The sequence below is a fragment of the Cydia pomonella genome, chromosome 8, assembly GCF_033807575.1.
Source record: "Cydia pomonella isolate Wapato2018A chromosome 8, ilCydPomo1, whole genome shotgun sequence".
Lineage (NCBI taxonomy): Eukaryota > Metazoa > Arthropoda > Insecta > Lepidoptera > Tortricidae > Cydia > Cydia pomonella.
This window is the reverse complement of record NC_084710.1, coordinates 12,480,283-12,500,993: the sequence shown is the minus strand read 5'-3', so window position 1 is coordinate 12,500,993 and position 20,711 is coordinate 12,480,283. Positions and strand designations below refer to the sequence as shown.

Sequence of the window (20,711 nt, the reverse complement as noted above, 5' to 3'; positions counted from 1 at the left end):
TTAATTGTCTAATACCTCATAACGGAACTTGTGCCTTAAAATCGCTAAAACGATACTGCGATTAATGGCTACCAACCGAACAAAAGCAAAATTAATACAGTTTTAAAACTCAGTGCAGTGCTACCAACTTACAAAAACATTCTTTTAAATGTTATTACATAAACAAAGTTCACCACATGCAATGTTTTTCATTTTGACTATTCCGTCCTTAAAAAGCTTTTTTTAAATAATTTTGCATTTTATTTATAAGTCAGTAGTGTTATAAAAAGTATTGTATGCAACGTTGTATAAGTAATGTTCGCTTACAACTGCGGCTCGCCATTTTTGACGCTTCTTATACAACGGTTGGATAAAATACTAGTATAGGTATCAAAGTATTAAATATACTCGTACTAGAAAAAGTGACCAAGTCCACCGAGGCCGGGATCTAACCGGCGTCCTCGTTTTCTTTAGTATATGACACCTATTTAAATTTATATACATATATGACTACTTAAAATTACAAATCAAAACATATTTAATAAAATAATTTGATTTGTCCTCTAGTTGTTGTTGTATTTCATTTTATCCATATATTTGTGCAATAAAAAAGTTTCATAAAAATCATCTTTAATCATCTGTAAGATACATTGTCAGAAATAGAGTAATTTACTCTGAACTATCTATGTTTTTGCGAGCACACACAGTGCAACAAAGAACAAACGATGCAAGTTTACGACGACTCTTAAACCGTTTAAGAGCTGATCTTCATTATCAAACACTCAACTCACTCGTCAGGGTTAAAGGCATCCAGCACACCATCATTCGCATGCGTAAACCATCCTACCCTATCAGTAACATTCAGTACCCTACCAGAGACCGGGGAGGGAAGACGTCCCGTCGACGTCAGAATCCCACTTACGTTCGCGAATTATATATTTCACTGAAAATAATCTAATAAGTTTTGAAAATGTTAAATGAGTGCTTGTTGTAAAAAGTGACAAATAGAATTGTGACGTTGTTTTTACTGTGTTTGTGATCCTTGATTCGGTATTCAAATGAAGAAAGTAAAGTAAACCATAAAAAGTCAGTGTCTTAGATAAACAGTCCGCCCAGCATGAATAAATGAAACGATGAAGGTTTAAGAGCAAGATTATAGATAATATTCGACTTATAAGGAAAACTAATTTGCAATTTATAAAATTATAAAAATATTCATAGGCGCTGTGGATTCTGATTTAATTTCTGATCTTAACGTAAGACCAAAAAAACCTTAATGATTTCAAAGGAAAAATTCCTTCATAAAAACGGACAGAAAAAATCCTGCTTCTTTTTATCGGTTTAAAAATCAATTGAGTATAATGCGACGTAAACTGACGCAGACAAATTGAGTTAACTTGGCTAATATTCGCAATTTGCCCTTTGTGGGTGAGTGAGTGTTTGCGCAAATGCAGCACACGGAAACGACTTTCAGCGAGCATTTTATACGATACTGTACTTTGTTATATAATAAGAAAATTACACGTTAAACACGGAAATTTCGGTTCGAGGAATAAAAGGCTTAGTTGTAAATCAAATTGTATCATTTCGGGAATTTAGCAATAAATCGGAGACTGTTAAAATAACACTCATCGTGACAGTTAATGACAGAGCATTAGACCGGAAACCGTAAACATTTCACCTTACATTTAGGATATTTGAGCTTAATTCTTGTTACTAGGTTTTCTTGTAAAGGTACTATCCCTAATTCCTAATTTACCTTTTCATACTTGAACAGTAGAGCTCTAATTAAAACATAACGAGAAGCACGATTTAACAATACTGAAGAATATTCAATTTAGCGTCCTAACCCTTACTATGCCAAACAACCACACATGCTTAAGCAAATACGGGGTTAACTAATAGGGTGTTATTTTGCGGTGTCATTGCTCTGTGCCGCATCAAAGATTTTTACAAGGATTATGTGTTTAGGTAGTGATTGAATTAGGATCAATTTTTGGAGATGTTATAACAAAATTAGATTGTCAGTTTACAGTTTGTCAGTCGTCGTCAACAATATGCAAACTTTGCAAACCTTTCTATTTTACATTTAATTTTTTTAATTCTATCGTGGAATTATTGTTTTAAAATACCTAATTCTCATATTAGAGGTATTGTTTTCATTGTTGTGTGTTTGTTTAAATTATTATCGCTGATTATTAGCTATTAGACTGAGGCAATTAATTTTGACGTTTTTCTGGTGTATTCAAATCCAGTAAAGCTTTAAGTTATTTTTGAAGGTCTTCACAGGCAAAATGATTTTATTATAAATTAGTATGATGCATTGGGCTAACATCGAACGTGGGGTAATTTTGAAAATGGCTAATAGGTAACTCCTAGACTTCATATTTCAGCAACACTTGCGTTTTACTGCAACGCTTATCATGGTAGTATCTTGTTTACTGTTGCTACAAAAGAAAATACTTCTACTACAGTTATCATACATTTTGAAAATTATCCCGCTATCGAAGTAATATAATCGTAGTTTTCCAATATATGGATTTTATAAAGCGCATTCATGCTTTAATGTTGTTTTTCCTACAGTTATTTTCCAAAAAATTACAAATTCAAATCCCGTCTGCTTTTAACTTGTGTGAAACCTTTGCGTTGCCGGCAACTAATGTCTATTCGGGTCTGCTTTAAAATTACCTAAGATTGTTTTCACGTAACATTATTATAATTTTTTGGGGGTACCTCAAAAGGAAAAACCATTATAGAATCACTTGTTTGTCCGTCCGTCTGACTGTCTGTCCGTCCGTCCGTTCGTCCATCCGTCTGTCTGTCAAGACCCTTTTTCTCGGGAACGCGTGGAGGTATCGAGTTGAAATTAAAACCATATACTCAGGTTCACAGTCCCTTGAAGCTGTGAAAAAACAGCTTCTAATTAGATAACGTAATAAAAGATACCTACGGCCGTTGTAATGCCGCAAAAAATGTAAATTTCAACACTCGCGGAATCTAATTTTACAGGGAACTTCCCGTTGACCTAGAACTATGAAATTTGGCAAGTAATATCGTCTTTCACTACAGATACAGGGAAAATTGTGAATCCTATTAATTTGTAAAAATAAATTTAAAATAAGTAAATTTTTTACGGAACCCTCGGTGGACTAGTCCGACTCGCACTTGTCCGGTTTTTTATTCACGATTAAATTTGACGATACACAAATTCAGTAAAGTGATCAACGTCATACCCGTCTGCAACCAGAACTTTATATTACAGTACCCGTAGTGTAAATATTTTCGACAGCGAAACGTGATGTACGCGTTTGCGTTAAGTGTCATTTTGTATGAGATTTTTGACTTTCCAAAACGTCCCGCTTGGCGCGCTGTTCAAAAACCCATACAAAATGAGACTTAACGCAAACGCGTACGTCACGTTTCGAAATCGAAATTATTTACACTAGGGGTACTGTTACCTATTAGTAGCATACTCTCTCATACTAGTATGTATACTCATGTTGTCAAAATGGTTACATAGGCTGCCTTGTCAAAGCTGTTAATTAAGTCAGGTCGGATTTAGTTTCCGAGGTTTACACAGCAGTTTATTCTCGAAAACCGTGTGTATCGCTCGAAAAGGCGTGGCACATGGTTTTAATATTTCACTCGTAATTTCAAAATTAACCTCTCGCGCAGCGTCCATTGAATATGCATAAACGTGAAAGAACCAAATTATTCCGAAATGTGAGAAAAATTGACACGACAATACATTTTAAGACAAAAGTGGAGGACCCACGCGGAGTAGCCTTTTCATACAAACGTCCTCATTTTCCTCTCTGGATTAATATCCACATTATTGAAAATATTTTGACACAATTTGGTGTATATCAACCACCGCTATGCCCCTACGTTTACGTCGAATTTTCAATTATTATGAAATCTGTTTTTCGAAATTAATTTTTTAAAAATAATTAATAAATCTAAAAAAGTCAAAAGTAGGGGCATAGTACAGGGTTAATGTACGAGTAGATCAAATTAATTATGTAAAAACATTTTACATAATGTCATTATCCAGAGAGGAGAATGGGGACTACGTTTGTATGAAGAAGCGGCCTTCCTCTTAACACCTTTCGATAGTTGGCATATATATAAAGTTAGATTCATTGAACAAATGTATAAAGGCTTATTCTATTCGTCGCAGTCGAAGTAAAATTGATTACTTTCATTTCAATACGATCAGTCGCGTTTTCGTAAACAGTGTATCATAATTCGAACGCAATTATGTATTATGTCCCTAATTTGTTTTCGAATGTCACTTACATTGCGATACGGTAGTATTCTATTACTTATAATCTTTCAGGTGCTTTCGCGTAGTAGGGTTAGTTTGGCAAAGCAACCCGGTTTTAATATATTTCGATACTCATTTTAGTGGCATCAACCTATCGCGTTATGTTGTAGCTATTTATAGTCGACGTAAGAACAAGATGTGATCCAGGTGAACTCGAGTTACACTTCTTAAAAGCGAAACGGAAAACTTTATTAAACCATTTATTAAATACTTATACGAATCGCCTTTTAGGTATTTAAAAACTAAGACTTGTTTAATGAAAACTCGTGTATAGGCTATACACAATGCTTCTACAAATCTATTGCTACTTTGTACTCGTACCTCCTATTTGCCATGATTACTAAGTGAATATGGGGTAGGTTCGGCAACCTAGCCCTGAGAATTGTCGCAGTGACTAGTTTTATCAAAAGCAATCGCCATGTGGTCATATTTTCAACCAGGAAGGGAAACTGGGCCTTATTAGTATTAGTCCGGTATTCTGACGATGTAATCTAAGTAAGCGTAGCGCAAATAAACATTTTTCACTTGTTTATGTTTTCAACCGTATGGTCGAATTAATATATTATTTTACTGTAGCGAACTTCATGGCATAAAATTGTCCCTCGTAAATAGGGATTAAATTACGTCTAAGGTTCATCCAGGATAAAATCACGGGAATACTCGAGGTATTTCATACGCTCGACCTGATTCATAAGCTTGTTACATAGAAATTTCATCAAATGTTACTCGATTAGATTAATCCCCAAAATAACAGTTTACATTCAGGTATTGCCCAAAATACTGATTAGTAGCTTATTCTACTGGGTCGTATTGTTATAATTATTAAAATGTTTTAAATATATTTTATGATTTACAAGATGTACCGTAGGTAGGATCTGTTTTCGTTTCATCTGTAATTTAGCGTGTTAGAAGTACTTATGTAGATAAAAATGTAATGGAATTCCGTAATAAAAAAACAACGTAATCGTAAAAACATTATGTTTCTAGATGAGCAGTAATAACTGTCTGTATTAGAAATACAGCAAATGACATAAGGGTGTAGGTCTTAAAAATATGTATTTTATAATGACTTGTTTTATTAATTGATTTGTTCTGAGTAGGTATAGGCAGCAAAATTATTCGCTTAACACCTTTGCATACAAACTTCTATGCAGGGGGGTCACTTTCTCTGCAGAAAACTGTACATAAAACAAACACTGCAATAAAGCTGTTACATGGTATTATCTCAATTCATTATTAAATTTTCCTCTAACATAAAGCGTATACGTGTCGTTACACAATTTAGTAGGGAATATAATTAATTCCCAGTAAGGAAGCGTTACTTAACGACAGATTACGAACACGCGTCAACAATAATTACCAAGGCTCAGCCATAAACGACGTATGAAACTGCTCGTATATTAGATTGAAGATCCTATTTATTATCTCTGATCTTTATAACAAGATTTTGCTGTAAATTCTTTACTTTTGAAATGTTTTTATATTTTAATAAAATATAAATAAAAACCATGAGTAAATCTGCTTATTTTAACAAATTAATACGTCAGACCCTGAGTGAAAACACAGGAAAACCATTATCGTATTTTTTAGATATATCTATAACTTGGAATGGTTAAAAGATAATATTGTGCTATAGTATCTTTGTACAGAACTACAGCAAATTAAACTTGAAAAATTAAGCAAACCTCTTCTTAAAAAGCACTCTTAATGAAAATTAATTTTATTGTCTTTGAAAGATATAAATAAAGACGGTTATATTAGTTTCTCCGCTCTTTCTCTGTGTGCTTCGTAAAGCGATAAATAGTTTACTGTTGCTATTGTTGGACGACTCGTAACATGGACAGGGCCATATTTTAATTATGTAAACATCCATTGCGATACGAAAATTGCACTGACTATGTCACTAAAACTGTGTCTACTTTTTACAAGCTTTTATTTAGTTTTACCTGTCCCGTTGTCTGTCTGTAATCAAATGTTGCAAGTTGAATTTGATCCACTTCCCGATTTCCGATTGAGCTGAAATTTTGCATGCATATGTAAGTCGGGTGACAATGCAGTATTATGGTACCATCGAGCTGATCTGATGATGGAAACAGGAACCATAAGAACTCTGTGATAATACCACGCAACCTAATTGTGTTTGGGGTTTTTAGAATTAGCTTGATGAGTATTAGTCGCCTGTCTAAAAAAAAACAGCGATGAAAGCTTGTAAAAAAATGAAATTATTGCCAAATCTTATTTTTAATTATAGTAGTTTATGTGACTGCTACATAATAAAAGGCATTAACATACACGAGTGTTTTAATGCCTAATTATGTACAGTTACATACACTATTTTATCGACACACATAAACTTTTTATGATATATTCACTAACCCAAAGTACAGCCAACGTTGGGGCATCGTTGCTCTCTTGGCGGAACTCGCGGATATGTGGTGGCTTCACCGAAATATTTTTATCGCTCATTTTACACGAAACTTTTGCTATAATTACTTTAAAAACAACAAAGCATATTCATTTTATACTTAAAACTAATTAAAAGATAAATTGTACGTCAAAAGGCGGTAGATGAAAACTTTTTTCACGCATGTCACGCATTCGTCGTTTTTAATTCCGAGACGAACTAGAGTCGGGGGCCTATTTCCGTATCATTCGATACAAACTAACATGCGAGATATGTCAAAATCGTATGCAATTGACATTTCATTTCGAACAATCGAATTGCTTTTTTTTTCAGAGATGTTCCAAAATTTTATGTCATAACCAAATCGATTTTGATGTAGTTATGAAGCAATTACAACATCATCACAGATAAGAAATTTGATGTAACAAAACAGTGTATCGTAATGTTGGCCATTATTTACGGATTTTGAAGGCATCATAGAGGGTTTATTATATGTGTGTAGATAAAATAACTAAAAGAATAAACCATCGAGTTGTTAAGTCTAGAGTCAACAGTAAATTCTCAACGCATAGGGAGAATTTTCTTCTTTCTATTAACTACGCAATTTAAAATTCCTCTCTCTTTTGTTACGTTTTCTCGGGCTATTAAAGGAAACCGCTGTCTACTGCAATTTAAAAAATACGAGACTTGAATCGGAAGCGCTCACAATTTTAAAAATTGATAACACCACGATTTATCCTTAGCACTTTTTAGGGTTCTCTCTCAGGTTTATTGTTGTCATGTTCTGTTCCATTATCTAACGGCCCGATTAAAATTTTGTATCCAATGCATATCGTATCAAAATTTTTGACGTGTTCAAGTTCAAATTGGGCCGTAAGTATTTCAATAGTAATTTAACCCCTTGTATGCGGCCTGTCAAATTTGACGATTCAACCTTGTGATCTTGACATTTAAAACGATGGAATAGATTTAAATTCTCACGCACGAAAGTGGAGGACCCGTGCGAAATCGCCTTTTCATACAAACGTAGTCCTCATTTTCCTCTCTAGATAGTAACGTAATTGAAAGTATTTTGACACAATTTTTTGTACATCAAGCACAGATATGCCCCTAGGTTTGATTTTTTTCGAATATTTAATTCTTATAAGAGTTAGGAGCATTAAACATTTGTATGAAATCTGTTTCTCGCTCCTAATTTTTATAATAATCAAAAAATCTAAAATTGTCAAACGCATTACTATAGTTAATATACCTACATCAAATTATGTAAAAATATTTTCCATAATGTCAATATCCAGAGAGACAAATGAGGACTACGTTTGTATGGAGAAGCGGCCGCCCCCTTAACCTCTTATGAAAAAAAAAAAACAAGAATCCCATTTCTAGTTATTACTAGTTTCTTGTAAAAATACTACGGGATCTTTTATATTAGCTCAAATATCACACTTGACCTCTTTTCTCAACGTTAATTTTATTCTCGTGGGGAGGAATTCTGGCTCGTTTGTGACGAATTGATATCTTTCATAGTCTCTTACCGTAAGGATAGTCATTTATAACCTTGGGGCGGCAATTTATTCTCCACATTTATCATTTTATAGGTTCTTCGAATATTCTTCCATGACATTGGAAATGGGTGTACTTAATGTTAACTGAATTACTTAATTATGATGAGTAACCGTTGCTAAATGTTACGGACGTGATATTTGCTATTGAGTGGCATAAAAACTAAAAAAAAATGTTCAGTTAAGATGAAAGGGAGGACCCGTGCGAAATCACTTGTTGTATATGAACCACAGCTATGCCCCTATGTTTCTTTTTTTGATTATTTAATTATTATAAGAAGTACGAGCATTTAAAAATTTGTATGAAATCTGTTTTAACTCCTAATTTTTACAATAATAAAAAATATCGAAAAAAAAAAACAAACGTACCCCATGATATATTAAAATAATATATAACTTGCCCTAGTTGATAAGAGCAGGAAGAAATATAGCATAAATTGGACCTTGGATCCTTTCCCTCCTCTTTTTCGGGGGTAGGCACGGTAAGATCTCGTGGCTACCGGGGCTAATCAGCTATGTTTGACCTTAGGAACAATCGTGCCAAGCGGCATCGCCTGAGACTTACTCTACTAATTCAAGCTCGAAAGAATTACAAACTTTGAAAGGCCTCGGAAACTATTAAGTCTACTGAGACAATTCTAGTCTCCTATTGCAGAAAATTTTGGGTACTTTAAAAACGCCCTAAGAAGGTACTATCAAAAACTAGTTCTTTAGGGTTATAATCGACCAAATATATAAAAAAACACGAAATTTTCGCGGTTTTCTCGATTTTTGACAAAGTTACGTTCGGCGCTCGAGGTCACAAACTTGGATTATTCATTGGGCATTTCTTTTATCATATCATCATAAACAATTCTGCACAAAATTAGTACTACCGGATTTGAGGCAAACACTAATGTATAAAGTAACTGTATTATGTGTATTAATAGTGAATCTATGAACTGTAAGCCTAACGAATCCCCACGTTGCAGCCATTTTGAAAAAAAAAATATAACATTTAAGTATTATAATCAGTTATGCTTGTCCGATTTCTAAGATCAAGTTCATCATACATTTCCGTTCCGAACAACTGACAGGCCGATGCCATCCAGCGGACTGTTAATCAGTGGGCTCCTTTTGAAAAACGGACAGACTATGCATGTTTTTTTTTGCGAAGATGTCAATCGATTCTAGTTCTCGTGAGATTCAAATATTACTAATAAACCTTCTGTCTATTGTGCCTCAAAAAATTCCGAATGAAAACGCACCACACAAAAAGGTCGGAGGCCTTTGACGTCACAGGCCGCACGGGCCGTACGGCTAAGCCAAAATGTATGAAAATTATGATGCGAAATAAGTTTTTCGTAATTTACGCCGATAGAAATAACTTTATATTATGAATGTAATACCTAAAAGTATTTTTAAGGTTTTTTTTTGTATGAATTTAACATTATTGCATTAATTTTGTGTTTTGTTGAACGTTGAAAAAAACATTACAAATAAAATATTTTTCAAGCATGTAGCCCATTATCAAACGTGCTCACAAAATTTCTCGCTAATCAATTGAGAAATGCCACTTTGAAAAATTTGTAAAAAACTGAATCCACAAAAAGCCCTATATAATTATCGAACCTGCTCACGAAACTTCACGAGAAACGGTTGAGAAATGCGATCTGTAGAGAAGAACTTAGGTACGTACAGTCACGTCTGAAAATATCGATACGGACAAAGTGTCAAAAATATGTATACACGACCTTATTGCCCGTATATAAGGTAGTGTATACATATTTTTGGCACTTGGGCAGTAACGATAATTTCAGACGTGACCGTACAACCGGTACAACTGGACATATGTAGGAAAGATTTTACATCGGGGGAAGTCCCCCAGTCACGGACACTTAAGGTTTTTTGGAGAAAATAAAACAGTAATAAAAAAATATAATATATCGTTATTTATGAATTACTTTAGTCAAGAAACGTTCGAATCGGAATAAAATAGCACAAATGTAACTTCTACATAACCTAATTCAAAAACGAAAAGTAAACTTTAGTGAAAAAAAAAAACAGTTTTTGCAAGTGTTACGTAGGTAGGTAGTACCGGATGGTTACATTTCTAACCTGGCACCGGGCAGTTTAAAAACAGTTCACACCAATAATAAATATAAGCTTCTGAACATACTGAAATGTCAAGCACAGGCTTCGTGCGTCCAACCATGGCAACTGGAGCAGTATCCAGTCTTTGTCCTACCTAGTCTAAACATACAAACAGCAGTCATTCGTTGAAGCATCTCGTAGTAACCTACGAGATACTTCAACCAATGACTGCTGTTTTCCCTCCTTTTTTAACTTTGCTCTTCACTTGTTTATTTATTTCCCCTTAGCTGCACCTTTTTCTGTACTTTTTGTATCGTTAGCTTGCTTTCCTTTATTATATCAAATTTTCACTTCTATCACACCTTCTTTATCGATTTTTTTTCTTCTCTTCCATTTTTACTTCCCCGTTCTTCTATCTGAAACATCGTAGGTACAAAATACAACCGACAAAAACATAATAACTGTCCGGCGTTACGGGACTACTTCGTATCCGGTACTGAGGGTCAGGAAATAATAACAATTATTTATTGTGTACCTAAACTATATCAATTATTTGAAAAAAACTTTTATAGACGAAAAAAATGAAGTGAATAATGAGTATATTAAAAATAACAATATCCAGCTTAACAAATTAAAAGGCCGAAACACTTACTCGAACCTTATGCGACGCAGTGCGTTCCCTACAAAAACACGAAATAAACGCTCCCGCACTCGCTGCGCGCGTCATACATAACATAAGCAATGCGCGTCCCGTTTATTGACATTGTTACGTCCCCCGCGCTCCTTTCACTTAGCCCTCAATTTCTCGCGTTGTTAGTTGTCGTGATATACGTGTGTCCGGCACTAGATGCAGTCCGGCGTTACGGGACTTCCCCCTAAGCTGAATGAAACGAAGGGGCACAGAAGGGGCTTTAGTTAAGTTTTTTACCTATACAGTCCCAATTCTCAGGTAATAAGTAGGTATCAACCATATAAGACGAATTAAAAAAAAAAAACATTTAATGGTTTTCCATAACGTGAGAATAGAATAGAAATAGAATAGAAATATTTATTTGCTTAAACATGGTAATTGCATACAGTACCCCTAGTGTAACTAAATTCGATTTCCAAACGTGACGTACGCGTTTGCGTTTAGTCTCATTTTGTATTGGATTTCGAAAGAGCGCGCCAAGCGGGACGTTTTGGAACCTCAAAATCCTATACAAAATGAGACTAAACGCAAACGCGTACGTCACGTTTGGAAATCGAATTTAGTTACACTAGGGGTACAGATGTCAAAAGTAAATTAATTTAGTATCACATGTTTAGCCAAAAATATGGCATGTAAACTTAAAGCTAGAGAAAGAATAAACCCTTCATTACAATGTCAAAACTAAATAATACCAAATCATTAAAATGACATGCAAGTCGCGTAGTTAAATATTACGAACATTATAAATTTATATACGAACATTACAGAAAAGAGTTTAACTATGAATTTAATGTCACTTTACTTGATTCAGAATTATATAATACATCTAGTTAACAGAATAATCCCGAAACTCGTTTAAGGAATAAAAGCATTTATCCTTTAAGTTCTAAAAGCATTAATCGAATATAAGAGATGCAACATCTCACCAATCTTTTAAAAGAAATTTGGAATCGTGGCTACTCACAAAAAACTTTTATACTTTTAATGAAATGATGGAATTGCCACTGACTATATAATATTGTTATTTTATTTTATTAAGGATAACTGACATTACTAATATTTCGTACGAAATAAGTATCCTGTAATGTGGAATTTGTATGTTTGTTGTACAAAATTGTTTTTTTGACTTGTACCAGTACGCTACCAATAAAGATTATCTTATCTTATCTTATCTTATCTTTAACCATTTGTGTAATCCGGTAGTAAATAATTTGTCAGGTAATTGTCTTATCTCATATGGCAACTTATTATACACAAGAATACTCATTATATAGCAGTTTTTCTTAAACAAAGAGGTCGTACATAGTGGTATCTGCAGCTTAAATTCATCCCTTGCTCTTAATTTACTATTAGTAGACGTTAGTTTGAAATACAGTGGAAGTTTGCGTACAAGGCATCCTAATTCTAGTATATACATATTATATAAGGTTAGCAGTCTAAGTCTCCTAAACAAAGGCCGCGATGAGTCTCTCGGCTTAGCTCCGCAGAACGCTCTAACACACTTTTTTTGGACTATGAATGCTTTGTTTACATCTGTGCAATTGCCCCATATTGTTATACCATACTTAATATGAATTCGTTTCGTTTGAAATATACGATCAAGATTTGTTGAACATAATATTTTATTTCTCTCAGCTATTTACCAGGAAGTCAAACGGTAAGGGCTCGGAAAGTGTTCGCCGCCCACTCGTTCCGGACTCGCGGAATGTGGAACGCCTTGCACTGCTTGATACTAATTTAAATACTACTCACGATCACAACTTATGTCCATTTCTCACTATTACTGTATTAAAATGTTGAAACCTTCTTTGGCCTATGTAAGCAGTTTATGGCTATGGTCATAGGAATACAAAAGTAAGCTTGCAGTCGAATTTATTTGATAATCGAAAGTAACTTACAAAATACCTAAACTGTACGAGTATAATTTCGATTGCAAAAACATGTAGATAACCGACATTGAATATTTAGACATTTTCAGGGTTCCGTACCTCCATACGATTCGAAAAAGCCATACAAGCAAAAGGGCGTACTTCCGCAGCACTTACGTCCTTTTAATAAAAAGAGAATTTAATAAGAAAACTCCTTAATGGCTCAACCGCTGGGTGCACTGCTATAGTGTAAACAGGGATAATCGTCGGTTGGTGTCACGTTACATTTAGAGTAAATTGTCTTATTACAAGGGGACTCTACGCGTTGGCTTTGGCCCCACGCACGCCTTCCAAATGTCCGGGACCCCATAGTCCCGAGAATTTGTGAAATACAGATAATAATAATAATAATAAGCTATAGCTACCAATAAGCCTGACATCGTGATAATAGATCGATCGCAACGCCGGGCCGTGCTCGTCGACATCACCATCCCCCATGATGAGAATCTCGTGAAAGCCGAGAAGGACAAGTCCAGTAAGTACCTAGACTTGGCTCACAAGATAACCGCCATTTGGGATGTTGATTCGACGATCATTGTCCCGATAGTCGTTTCAACGAATGGTCTCATAGCGAAGTATCTTGACCAACACTTTGAGAGACTCTCGCTAGGTGGTTGGATCAAGGGTCAGATGCAGAAGGCGGTGATCTTGGACACGGCGCGGATAGTCCGCCGGTTCCTCTCTCTGCGGCCCTGACCACCGGCAGCTTGGGCCCTGCCCCGCTGCTGGCGGCACCCTAGGTTAGGTTTTTTATAATGTGTTTATATGTATTTTGTATTGTTTTGTAAGTGTTTTTATATTTTACTTTTATATTCATATTATAAATGACCTAGCCTAAGACCAAAAATAAATAAAGGGAAAATAATAATAAATATTTGCATCTTAATTTTTCGACAACTAATTTTTGACTGAAACACTTTCATAATATAATATATAGGTTAATTTACGTCTGGATAAGGTGAAAACCGATGGCCGATGAATTTTTAACCTTGACTACTTCTTAATTCTTATTCTACGTTAGTTATTCTTCAGATATATGACAAATGGGTATTGACCTCGATGGGCTAATAGGCTTTATTATAAAAAGTGCAAGTGACGTATAAAATGCCTGTGCAAAAACACAAAAACTAAAGCTTATAGACGGCTGGCAATGGCGTGTGACAGTGCAACCTAGCGTGATGGTGCTAAAGTCAGTATGACAACGTGGATGGCGCTGTTCGGGCTAGTATGGCTGCTACGCGTGCGGGGTTCGCTGTGCGGCTGCGCGGCGTGCAAGCGCGCGCGGCACGAGCACGACACGCAGCCCGGCCCGCGCACGCCCAGTCCCGACGAACGCGCGCCCTTTGACGTCATCACCCTGCAGCATTACACGCGCGACGTCACCGTGCAGACCGACTTCGATGACGAAGACGATTTAGATAAGATCGAGCTTCAGATCACGGAAGAATGTAAGTATCTTCTATTACTTGCGATGATTTTAGGCCACTGTCATTGTGACGTGAATATTCGCGGAGGACGGTAAAATATGAAAGGACTATACACTGCGTTCAACCCAACATAACGCTCACGGCAACATGGATAGCTTCATACGAGCTATGTATTGCTTTTAACAAATAAATAGCCTGTATAACCTATTGTCCTAACTGGCGCAATTAAGTAACACCGCAACACCACGCTCACATGTCCATTACAAATATGATACATTTGTCAAAGATACATATGTAGGTACATAGTAGATAGGTATCTACTGTATACAATAATAACACTTCACCTCACAATAAGAGAAGTCCCATGCAAGTTTAGTTTATCCTCTTTGCACATAAAAATAATATGTCTTAGCGAGAACATGTAGGTATGTTATAGACGTGTAGGCGTTGTCGCGTACACATATTACCTGTATAACGTCCATATTGCCTGTAGAACAATGTCTAAATTTTATATATGTCGGCGGCCGATCGAAAAATCTGCCAGATCATGACATTCCTAGGCCGGTAGCGCCGTTACATGATTTGACTAAGTTTTGCCCAGGAATATCATGATGTGCCTTATAAATTGTTTTATTCGACTGAAGCTTTCGACACCCCACTTGTTCGATATGCCTAAATGTATGCTATATATGCTAATTGTCTAACGATGAGGCATGAACGATATGGCGGATAGTCGCTAGTTAAATCATGAAATGACAGCGTTTGTCGGCGTTTTGTGGCCTAGGACTTTCATGATTTGGCGAATATAGCGATCGACAGCCCGCTGACGTATATAACCTAGGGCTATCGTCCGTTTTAGCAGCAGCGTTTGATACTAGTTAGTTAATCTCTCTATGCATATAATTTTTCGGTATTTGTCTTAACATTGACAGGCCAGTATACAAATGGAAATTCTCTAGCAAATCAGAACCATAAATATGTATATATATATTTATAGTAATTTTGTTTCCTAAAAATATTAATTATACATGTATATCAGAAATTAAGTCTGAGAATTACGGGGTCAATTGATTTTTTTTTAAGGAAAGGGTGCAGTCGTCGAGACGACGGTCTTGGCAGGTTGACATGACAAATCCATTAAGAGACCGCTTATTGCAAATTTCGTACAGAAATGTCTAATTATTATAAGCCCAGCAAATTTTGGTGCGCTCAATTTACTTTCATAATATCACCAGTCGGGAAGGGATTCCTAAAACGGGTAACCTAAAGGGGAAGGCCTGAAATTTTTAGTTTCTATTTGATTTTACAGAGAATTATCGAACTTTAATATAAGATCAAAAGAATGTGTCATTTTCTACCAAATTTTTGTTTTGTTAGCCTAATTTAGTGTCCCACTGCTGGGCAAAGCCCTCTCGTTTTCTTCACTCGACCCTGTCGTTTGTATTTTCGGGCCGTTCTGGATAAAATGCCTCCAAGTGCATCGCGAAATACTGGTTCCAGTTCAATCCTACAAACAAATTGTATGTGCTGCACTGACCAAAACTCTATATGGGTGTCAAAGTAAAATCATATTAAAATTAACGCTTCTTCACTCTCCCCCAAGTTTAGATGTGAGCGAAAACATTAGTGGGACGTTTAAATTTATTTCTTTTGGCTTTAATTTCAATGTTTTTTCACAGCTCCTGTCAGAGAATATACGCTTATTATACACGAAAATAGTCAATCAACTACCTTGTGTAGTAGTAGACGTATGTGAATATTATGGTTTAGCTGGACTGGACCTAGTAATTAATGTAACTAATTTGGGTGAAAGGGTGCAGCATTTCTACAGTAAAGATACTTTTTAAGTTTTCATTGCTCTTGATTGCATATCAAATTAGGAATGTAAACAAACAATATCTTTGCTAATCTGCGAAATAAATATTCATAAATACGCATATATTTATTAATATGAATTCCCGCAAAGTACGCATGAGTCTATTAATTATCAAATTAGGACTTTACATTTTAAACCGTTGATCACATTTTTTTTCTGACTCGGTTTACCTCTTGAACAAAGTATTTTCATAAACTTTAAAGTCCAAAACTCAACTTCTGTCAAATGTAAAGCAGCCTTCATAATTACTAACGCGTGACTTGACTTACGCCCTAGACTAGATAAAGTCATTGGCCTGTCCAGAGTGTCCAGCCAGACATTCACTTTGTGCCCTAAAGTACCAGCAATTTACAGTTATATGAAATTGCTCGACGTTGCTGCCCGGAATTATGACATATCCTACAGCATTGCAGTCGGCAGCAATGTCGCGATTCAATACTGCAGCAGTAATGCTGGTGCAGTTTAAAACTGAATATCACCCTAAAGGTGTAAACTTGCAGTTTGGCTGCCCTGCAAAATCTGTTTGTGGCATTGGATTCCTGGCCTTAAACCAGTATTTTTCGAAAATGTTACTTTGTGTGACTTATTTATTTATAAAATGATCTACAATTTGAATTTATCAATTTATACCAATTTAGTTTATATGCGTATTGAAACTAATCCTCCCTGAAAATGGCACAATTTATGATTTAATCTTTAAACATTCAAATTGGCAATCGAATTGATGAACAAGATTCATTAATACTCGTATGATAAATACTGCACTATGAAAGGAAATTTTATAATTCCCACTGCTGCATTGCTTTCTCTACTGCGTAATTACTTTGGGTTTGCTCACTTAATGATTTTCGTCTACAGACCAAAGCTTATTCACTAGATTCCAGTAACTCCCAAGCGTCGAGTCGTGAACGCTAATTAAAGGATTTAAGCCATTGCAAAAGTAACCTTTATTAATATTGAAAAAAAAAAACGATTGGCAGTTGATTGCTTTGTAATCATTTTTGTATGCTAAGGCATACGAGTTAAAACTCGGAGCAATTTTTTCAAGAATACCTATATCTTTTTTTTATGATACAGGATACACTAAGTTAGCGTGCAGATAAGTAAGAATTCGGATAGTCAAGGTTCTACAGTATTGATGTTGACTCACTAAAAATATTTTTTCCACTGCTTTTGCATTCCTAAGCGTGATGTTATGCTATTAAACTGATTTTATTCGCTTATGTCACTTTAATCGATTAATTATCATTTCGTATGCAGTCGTTTGTACCCGTAATGCTTACAACCTCACCCAGTGGACTGGATTGATCACAATTCCTGAAAGCACACTCGTGTGAATTTCGTATAGGAACGTATCAGTATGTTTTATTATTCTTATAATAACATGTCGGTGGCAAATAAGTATACGGCCCGCCTGATGGTAAGCGATAATCGTAGGCTATAAACGCATACTCCGGGGGAGTTACATACGCGTTGCCAACCATTTAAAAATCCTTATTAACGGCACCAATCATGGGACTTTAAAAGTTGAATATCCAATTGGAGTATTTACCTCTAGGTACATATGTAAATAGTTAGACACCTTTTTAACCTTTTAAGGCTTTTAGACATAACTTAAGCATCAAAATTAAATACTAAACTTACTCTAGCTTTTTCTTTCCGTTCATTTTACCTTTTGAACGTTTTTTATTGCCAAATATAGGTTATTCAATGTTACTAAACAATAAAGAAACGAAACGCATTTCGAATACATTATTTAATTCATATTTCAAGAAATGTAGGGATATCCTATAAGTTCAATTTGCATTGCCACCACGGAATAAATGAAAGCAAAGCAAAATATTGTTCAGCTTCCCTCGCTGGAAAAGAACTTTTCAGTTATTTTTTACTGCAATTGAAAAATTATATTGGCTCCATGTTGCCAGTATAACCTATTATAGGTTATATTGACGTCCTCTACGATTCTGATATTTGTTTTGCTTTGAATAAATAAGCAGTATTGAAGATTTATAATTTGATAAATTGGAAACACTGTCTAGACAGATCGGGCAGAGATATAGGCGCTAAGTAAACATATCTAAACATTTTGCTAAACCTTTGGTTTTAAAGCGTGAAGTAGTGGGACTTTTTTGTTAGGTACAGTCAGCATCAAAAGTAGCGGATCAAACAACGCTTCAAAAGTATCTACCATTCTGTAACAGCTTAAAAAAAGTGATAGTTCTATATGTAGAACAATTTAGACTGTAAAAGATATACTTTTGAACGTGAATTTTAAAGATTTATTTACATTTAGATTTTTTTTTCCGGAATATCAGATACTTTTCACACGTTGTTTCATCCGCTACATTTTATGCTGACTGTACAAGGAAAAGTTGATGAATAACAAAGACATGTAATTAGGTATCTGTTAAAATAAACGGGCCCGAGCATGTCGCTTGACTGTGAAGCCACATTCAGTCATTCAATCCGGACTTTAATTATTGAGCCATTTAGAGCTCAAACTAATTTGGTTGTTAATACTAACTGTATGAAATGTCCAATGTAAAGTAAACCCTAAATCCACCATTCACACCATTTGTACTTAATAATTTATGTGCAATAAAGTATAAATAAATAAATTGCTCAACAATTGCTTAAAGTCCGAGACGGTACCAAACCGGGAATAATCGTGTTAATAAATGTCCAGCTAATTTCACAAAAATAAGCTCTAATTAATGGAAATCTTTAGGTAAATATGGAGTCTTTTTTTAAGCTTCGTTTTTTTTATCTGTGTATTATAAATACACTATATACGTGCATAATTGCATATGCGGCCTTTCAACCTCGATGTTCCAACTAAATATAGCAGACTAAAATATCGAATAACGATTTTACTCGCCGATCGAGGTCAATGAATTGAAATTTTTTAACATTAAATTTGCCATGGTTATAAAATATAAGCAGGTTCCAAAATATAAATGAGTTCAACCAAAGTAAAACATATTATAATAATAACGCCAGTATGCCAAGTGGGTTATTAACAATTTGAAATATTTTTAAATGTTATGAGGGTCTTAAGCTAAGCGATCTTACGCCTTATAATCTCCCTAGTACTCCGTGGTCATCTTATTATCAAGTATATCTAGACGCACATCAGGACCAATACTATCATGCATCAAACATTTAATTCACAAAATCTCGTTATTTGTTTTATCTTCACTCATCATAAACCCTCCCCTGTATTAATATATGTATGTTTATTTGTATTAAGTATATGTGTAAGTTTATCAATATATAGTTTATATTCATATATAGTCTCGGTTACAAATTCATTTAATTTAAAAGACACTGCACCTACTTAATCTTTATTTCTGTATATGTGTAAGTATAAATATATATATATATATATATATATATATATATATATATATATATATATATATATATATATATATATTGTATTATATTATATTGTATATTTATTAGTATATTAGGTATTGTTTTAATACTTATATAAGTAGTATGTGTGTTTGTATTTAATAGTCTCCATATTTAGCTCCTTGCACTACCTGTTGACTTTTGTATGAGTTCGAAATTTCCTGCTACCTAAAGGTTGTCTGGAAGAGATCGCTTTTTAGCGATAAGACCGCCTGTTGTTACCTGGTTCTGTTTTCCTTTAAAATTCATTTGTAGTTTTACATGTATGTAAAATGTATAATTGTTGGTGCAATAAAGAATATTTACTTACTTACTTAATCTTTCTGGTTTGACCCATTGGTTGACTGGTAGAGAATGCCTTAAGGCATTAAGTCCGCCATTTGTACCTTCATGTATTGTGCAATAAAGATTAAATAAATAAATAAACCCTCACTGATACATTCAAAAACCGCAAATTACGACAACATAAAAATAGTCAATTTTTTTTTATCTGTGAAAATGTTTTTATTGCATACCTATTATAACAAAATCATTTCGTAATTACTTTCAAATCTCTGAAAACAAAGCAATCTATAATAGAGGTCAACTCTATTCTTGACGACCGGTCTGGTCTAGTGGGTAGTGACCCTGCCTATGAAGCCGATGGTCCTGGGTTCAAATACTGGTAAGGGCATTTATTCGTGTGATGATCATGTTTTCTATGTATTTAAGTATTTATAAATATTTATATATTATATATATCGTTGTCTAAGTACCCTCAACACAAGCCTTATTGAGCTTACTGTAGGACTAAGTCAATTTGTGTAACAATGTCCTATAATATTTATTTAGTTATTATTTATTTATTTATTCTAATATCAGTTGAGGTGACGTTTTATTCCAAATGAAGTGTCTATTGCAAAAAAATGACAGATCCCGCATTTTACTTGATATCGAACGATATGGCAGTTGGAGCCGACTCCATAAAGGAATCTCGTTTGTCTCGGAATAAAAAAGAAAACTCCGGTTGCGTGATACGCGTAAAAGT

The 20,711-nt window shown here is 34.7% G+C and overlaps 1 protein-coding gene across 10 annotated transcripts in view; it reads left to right on the top strand.

Moving 5' to 3' along the window:
- The first annotated feature begins 522 nt into the window (after positions 1 to 522).
- Positions 523 to 20,711, top strand: part of LOC133520606 (disks large homolog 2-like) — a 68,667-nt gene continuing 48,478 nt past the window's right edge. The window contains exons 1-2 of one of the 10 annotated variants that reach the window (XM_061855121.1): positions 523 to 1,118; positions 13,986 to 14,412. In XM_061855121.1, the coding sequence (XP_061711105.1) occupies positions 14,160 to 14,412 (253 nt within the window). In that variant the 5' untranslated portion in view covers positions 523 to 1,118; positions 13,986 to 14,159. The remainder of the gene's footprint in view (positions 1,119 to 13,985; positions 14,413 to 20,711) is intronic. The other 9 variants (XM_061855122.1, XM_061855120.1, XM_061855118.1 and 6 more) reach the window with 9 other exon arrangements.